This window comes from Lates calcarifer, linkage group LG11 (assembly GCF_001640805.2).
Source record: "Lates calcarifer isolate ASB-BC8 linkage group LG11, TLL_Latcal_v3, whole genome shotgun sequence".
Lineage (NCBI taxonomy): Eukaryota > Metazoa > Chordata > Actinopteri > Centropomidae > Lates > Lates calcarifer.
Window position 1 is genome coordinate 8,856,877 of NC_066843.1, and position 6,437 is coordinate 8,863,313.

The 6,437-nt window shown below is 42.6% G+C and overlaps 1 protein-coding gene across 2 annotated transcripts; it reads right to left on the reverse strand.

The window, feature by feature from the left end:
• Positions 1 to 2,949, reverse strand: LOC108902739 (peripheral myelin protein 22). 2 transcript variants are annotated; one of them, XM_018704730.2, is made up of 5 exons: positions 2,818 to 2,949; positions 1,819 to 1,910; positions 1,516 to 1,609; positions 1,263 to 1,403; positions 1 to 1,124 (listed from the first exon to the last, which is right to left on the reverse strand). In XM_018704730.2, exons 2-5 carry the CDS (start codon positions 1,894 to 1,896, stop codon positions 967 to 969), a joined length of 471 nt encoding a protein of 156 aa, XP_018560246.1. In that variant the 5' UTR covers positions 1,897 to 1,910; positions 2,818 to 2,949; the 3' UTR covers positions 1 to 966. The 2 variants fall into 2 exon arrangements, with proteins under 2 accessions (XP_018560246.1, XP_018560245.1); XM_018704729.2 differs by having other exon boundaries at positions 2,740 to 2,904.
• Between the last annotated feature and the right edge of the window lie 3,488 nt (positions 2,950 to 6,437).

Genomic DNA, 6,437 nt, shown 5'->3' on the forward strand with positions numbered 1-6,437 from the left:
TCAATTTCAAAAGGTTTATTTAGAGGAATACTGACAAAAATGAAAACTTGGGTTTGTACAAAGCAAATTAATCACAGGACAAGACAGACTTGCAACACAAAGTAGGCTATACATTTCAAGAATAGTAGATAAAAAGCACCATTTTCAAAACTAGATTACAAAATGCAAAACATTTTTGATGGGCATATCAAGTACAAAGATAATTCAGAAAACTTCATGAGTTTATCAAAACTTGTAATTATTCTTTTCTTTTTTTATTTCTGAGGATTTACTCATTTCCTTCAAGAAGAACACAGATATTCTAAGTAAGGCACATCGTTCAAAGCATATGACACAAAAAAAAAGAAAAAAAAAAGAAGACAACACAACTTTAAAAAAGCTTGATACTCTGGCAGTTGAAGCGACATCTCTTTGGCACAGCTGCATGATTTGTGAGAGACACAAATTCCATCACAAAATGAGCACGACAATGTTAACTTGACAACACTATGTACAAAATGTATGTAAAAATGTTATAAATATGTCTAAAAACCACAGACACTATGTACATCTTTGTACTGAAGAAAGGCAGGATTATTCATCGTTGTTATCACACAGGATGGATTTGTGGAAGTCGGGTGCCAGCATGCAACAAAAGTCGCTGTGTCACCAGCACATTTCTAAACACATTTTTGAGGACACTCTATCACCACAGGAAACATTTGTAGTGTTTATTAAAATTCACAAAGTTAACAGGTGTGATAGCTCTCAGCATAAGATGGGAAAATAACGGACACTGATATACAGCAAAAAGAGATCCCCAGCAGTGATAGATATCTCCTCTGTGTTTACAATTGTTAGTGACACATGCACGTTTTGTTGTATTGTTGGGATGTCAGTCTATGGTCTGTGGGCAGTAGGCACAGTGCGATGTTGTGGTAAGGGGTCTCCTTACTACCCCTCGTGTTTTCTCCTCTGCTCCTTCTCTCATTCCTTCTTCCTCAGGACGATATAAATGAGGCCACTGATGAGGCAGAGAGGGAAAGCTACCCAGGCCAGCACGTAGGCGTAGCCGAACTGTACACCAGAACCGTCATCCGGACACATCACAGTGTAGATGATCGCCCCGCACATCACGAACAAACCTAGGAAGAAAAAAAAAAACATGAGAGGAGAGGTGAGGGGAATCTGAGAGGATTTGAAGCAAATGCAGATGATCTCACTGCTCCACCCGCATCTGCTCTGGGGTGTGACCCGTCAGTATGTGATGAAGTCATACTCACTTGCCAAGATCTGGAAGATGGCGGTGAAGAAGAAGCGTCCACCCTTGACCAGTCTGAAGAGCTGATACAAGAACGCGATGAGGGAAAAGAAGCAGAAGAGCAAGGACAGGATCATGAGGGCTTGCACCGCCTGGATCCAGTCTAGAAAGACAAACAAGAAAAAAAAGATGGAGAGCAAAAATTTAAACACACTATTCCACGCAATTATGACACAATGTATCATTTAATTTGTTTTTCAGGAATGCTGACAAACCTTCATTGCTTGCTGGCTTGCAGTGGTAGCCTCCATTAGTTGTCATGCAACTGTACCATAGATCTGTGCTCCTATCCCCACCTACAGACCAGGCCTGGTAAACACAACAACACAGAGCCATTTAAACACATTACAGCATCCACAATGGGAGCCAAGAGCTACAATATCCAACAACACTAGTTAACTGATAATACAGTACAGCAGCTAGAGTCTGTGCTAACTTATTCACACTGCGACCCTGTTAAATTCAGCATTTTCCATCATTTAAAACTGAAGTGCAAAAAGTTTCAGAAGACAACTTACACTGGCTGCTGTCGACACAATGAGAAGAATGAGAATGATTAAGTGCAAGATGAGCACTCCGAGCAGGATGAGCAGCATTTTTTCAAGTAGATCTAAAGGGATACACAAAACAAGAGAAGTCAAGCCACATGATTTTTTTTTTTTTTTTTACTTTGCCACCAAATCCCCGTTGGGCGTGAAGCTCAGTAATATCATCTCATGTCGCCTCCAGATGGCGCTGCGTCCTCACTCCTGCACCAACCGCAATGTTTACCTCAATGTGAAAGTATCCCCTTACATTCAAACGTAGAAAGAAAGAAGGAGCTGTAATTTCTTCCTGATGGGCTCAAATGGTCAAATGTTGAGTTTAAAGTCAGGCCGTAGTAATGAAACTAAATCGACTCCGAAGTTGATTTAACGACACTGAACTTTTGAACCGTTTACAAGTCCAAATGATTTAATCACGACTCATTAATTTGCGCAATGAATGTTTGCATATTAAATGGAGGGAAAAAGCTCCAGAGAAAAGCTTGGCGGAAACGACAGTAGGTCGATGTGAGTAAAGAGGGACTCAGGCACGACTAATCAATGCGTGCTGCTGGAAAACAAACTCAACCCATCTGCATGAAAAACATTCCAGCGTAATGTCGCCATGCGTGAGTCGCCACCTTTACCGTTTCCTTAGCGTTTAATTTAGATGAATCTCTAAAACAAAAAAGACGAGCGAGTGAGTCAGGTAAAGGCGGAACGTATAAGACGTTAGTTGCATTTTCGAGTTATATAAATAAATCCAAAGTCGATTTTAGAGTCCAGGGGTAAAGTCCTGTTGTGTGAGAACAAACTTTGAAAAACACACACACACACACACACACATACAAGTCAATGAAAAAAATGAGGTCACTGACAAAAACGAAAGGAAAAAAACACATTAGTCCAACTTACAAAAAAAAGGCAAAGCAAGAGGTTTGATTCCGTGAAAAGGGAGTGCTGAAGTGAAGAGTTGGGGGGAAAAAGTCTCACCAAGCTTCTGCTTCTCTCTCTCGACCCTTTCTCTGTAGCTACTATTCCAGATGTGGCTCACACACCCCAGTCAGTCTCTTTCTCCGCCTGAGAACACCGCCCTGCAGGCCCTGCACGTCACCAGAGGCCCGCTCCAAAAACTTTTTTCTTTTTTTTCTTCTTCCTTTCTTTCTTTCTCTCCGTCTTTCTTCCCGTGGTATCATCTGGATCACACTAAAGTCCGCAGGATTGTATGGAGTATCCTATGGTATTATTGTGCAAACCACAAAGCCTTAGAAATGTGAGCCTATGGGCGACAGGCTCTGAATTTATGCCCCTAAAAACATTCATTATTTCACACGTACTAATAAAACACCACATTGACATAACCTGTTAAATTCCTGTGACTGCATGTTGTGTCTATGGTGCTTAGTAATTCAATGATTCATGTGTTATCAGTGCACTTTATACAAGAGCTGTGATGGCTGAGGTTTTTACTGTTTACAAGCTGCACCGATACATCTCTATTTTTGTTTTTTGTTTACATACCACACCTGAAATCTGAAATCCTAAATATTTGAGCAGTAGTTGTCAGGATGGTCAGGGTGACTCCTCCATCTTGTTCCAGATGGTTGTAGGTGGCCGGACAGCCCTACTGACCCCCGCTGACTGACTGAACTCTAATGTGCACATTGAGCTTCATAAAACACACATGTCCAGCAGTCCAGATAGTGTGTGTGTGCATGTGTGTGTGTGTGTGTGCTTCCATGTGAACAGACCGGCCCTCTGGAGGCCCCGCGGTATGCCCAGAATGCCTGTGTGTGTGTGTGAGTAAGAAGTCAGGCCTCCTGTTTACTCCTGCGTATGTGTAGAGAGAAGGGAGAGTTTGTCCAGTGCCAAAGGGAGTTAACACGGCCCAATGTTTCGGTCATGCTAAATTGATGGAACAGCTTGGATCTCCCTGCACATAAGATTCAAGGATGAGTGACAAAGAGATTTACCCCGCCACAGCCCGTCGTGGCTCTGCATCCCTCATTACGCTGTGGTCTCAGGCCATTTCCTCACAAGTGACAAAGTTGTAAACCAAACCAGAATGCAAATGACACAAGCACACATTTGCTGTTTTGAAACCATCCCAGTCGAAATGTGATTGTGATCAGTCAGAGAACACAGCTCATGCCTCTCTCTCTCTCTCTCTCTCTCTCTCTCTCTCTCTCTCTCTTCTCCCTCACAGTTTTTGGCTCATCAGGTGGATTCCTGTGGTCTGTGTTTGTAAACACGCGAGGGGAGGAACTGTGGGCCGCTGCCCAGCCTCACTGTGGGATGCTGGGTTGAGGCAGTGCGGTGTGTCCTGGCAGAGCTGGAAGGGGGCAGAGAGAGAGAGAGCGAGAGAGAGAACTCTTTGACAATTGGCCGACCACTCAGCTGGACGTGCTGCTGTTTATGAAGACGTAATTGGTGCAGTGGGCAGGGGGGAAGGCAGCGCCAGCAGCAGCGGGGTGAGGAGTCAAACCTGGCTGCCCAGCTGGAGCAGGTGTGTGTGGAGAATATAAATGTCACAGTGGTCAGAGAAGATTCACACACAATCCTGCACTATTACTCACAAAGTAGACATAAACAGAGCAGAATATTGAAGGGCAGGGCTTACTTCTTTCTATTGATGTGTAAAAATTCATTCAAAGAATAAAAACAACAATGAAAACCATAAATTATAAAGTTACACTGTTGTTGTTGTTGTTGCTGCTCTCGTAGTACAGCATGTGTGATACATTCCCCGGCAAATGAAGCACTGCAGTGCACCAAGTACCCCACCCTTTTCTTATTACCTCATCTAATTCAATAAGCTGTGGGAATGCAATCAATTTATCATTAGACAGTGGTTGGATATTCAATAATATTTACAAAAACATGCCTATATTGCCTTTTTAATAATCTTGTATGCAGTTATTATTTGAAGTTTTGTGATAAATATTTCAGTGTGAAACCCAACCAGTGCCAAAAAAACAGTTACTGTGAGGACGCTCTAAAAGAGATGTGGGTTTGCTTTCTCTCACTTTACCTTGCGAGCTTATTAGTGCCAATCTCTTTGACTGATTACTTTGTGCTGTCAGAGATAGCTCAACCAGAACCCTGAAGAGTTATGATCTTTTTTTACATGGTTGATAGCACTGGAGACCATCCAAACACCCCCCCACCCCCACCCCCAACCCATTAAATGAAAAGCACACAGCTCCTCTTCTTTTGAAAGTGAAGGATTACAAAGCAAACAGACAGGAGGAGCCAAGCTCCAGTAACTATAGTCACAGTCATTGTGGTGAGGCAGCAGCTGAAACATAAAACTGTCACACCCCTCTTTATTGAGATATTCACCAGGGACACAGGTGGAGCTTTTTTAGAAAGTTAGTTATTTGAAAAGTTGAATTTCCGGATTTGTGGATATTAAGTAGAGAACATTCTGTTTCCCCAAATGAACCTCACAGATTTGTAAAAAGGAGCTACTGTGTCCTCGAGCAAAACAGCTGATCTAAAATGAAACCTCAGGGGCGTCACGGTAATTTTACTTCTTGTTTAATGAAAATACAAATTGTAATGCTATGAAAAAGTGGGCTGTGACTCTTTGGAAAAAAACTGTTTTTAATTGGAAAACATACTAAAACCCAAGAGGATAACTCTGGTTTAGGCATGAATTATCTAATTCTTCTACTACTCTTACAACAATATCATATTGATTTTGTTAATGGCTTGATATGGCTATTAAAATGTATATCTGAGTCTGTAAGTACACCTATATTCCTGGAATGACCTTCAATGATAAAGGCTGGGAGTCAAGGTGATTGCTAACTTTCACTTTTGTTTTTATGTTTACCTACTCAAAACCATAAAAGGCTTGACTTACAGTAAACCAGGGATCATATAAAAAGTCAAGACGTGACTTGCGTTACAGATGAGGTGTATAACTGTTTTGTGTGTTTTGTGACAGAATGAGTCAGCCTCAGTTCAAGCCCAGCCCTGGTTTACAGCACTGGGCTCCACCTGCAGGAGTGGCCAGATGACTTTTTTGGACTGCTCCAGCTCCAATAGCAAACATGGGGCTGAGGGAAGAGTGAGACAATTAGGGATTAGGTTTTGGTTTGGTTTGGATATGACCCTGGCGTGGCTGTCTGGAGGACGTCTTAGTGGGACAGCTGGACTGTCAGTTTTACTTGTGGGAATATGAAGGAATGATGGAACGCCCCATTGCTCCTTCACCTATGGAAGTCACTGCCAAAACAAGCGGAAACACTAAAGCTCTGAAGTCAGTCCGGGTTAAAATGTCATCAGGAGTAGCTGACAACGCCTGTCCACTAAAAAAGTCCTTAGGTCCTCTCACTGGACATCTCTGGACAACAGCTGGGAAACCGTTGAATCTACACAGCGCGCAGCTGCTCATGGATATTAACTCTTTTGTTAGTTTGGCCTGTTTGTGCTGTGGCCTAGTTTGGTCAAAACATATCCTTCTGTCTACTTTGAAACCATAGACAGTGACATTCCTTTTGCAGATGCATTCTCTGCTTTCCAGGATGTGTACGGCTCCGTGTGCTGTCCGATCCTCAGGGCTGAACTGGCCCCACTGTGCTGCTCTTAGTGTTTATGTGTCTCCA

Coding starts and splice junctions, on each gene's coding strand:
- LOC108902739 (XM_018704730.2), bottom strand. CDS start 1,896: ATGCTGCTCATCCTGCTCGGAGTGCTCATCTTGCACTTAATCATTCTC. Junction 1,404..1,515: donor CAAGCCAGCAAGCAATGAAG/GTTTGTCAGCAT, acceptor TTGTCTTTCTAG/ACTGGATCCAGGCGGTGCAA. Junction 1,125..1,262: donor CATCTTCCAGATCTTGGCAA/GTGAGTATGACT, acceptor TTTTCTTCCTAG/GTTTGTTCGTGATGTGCGGG.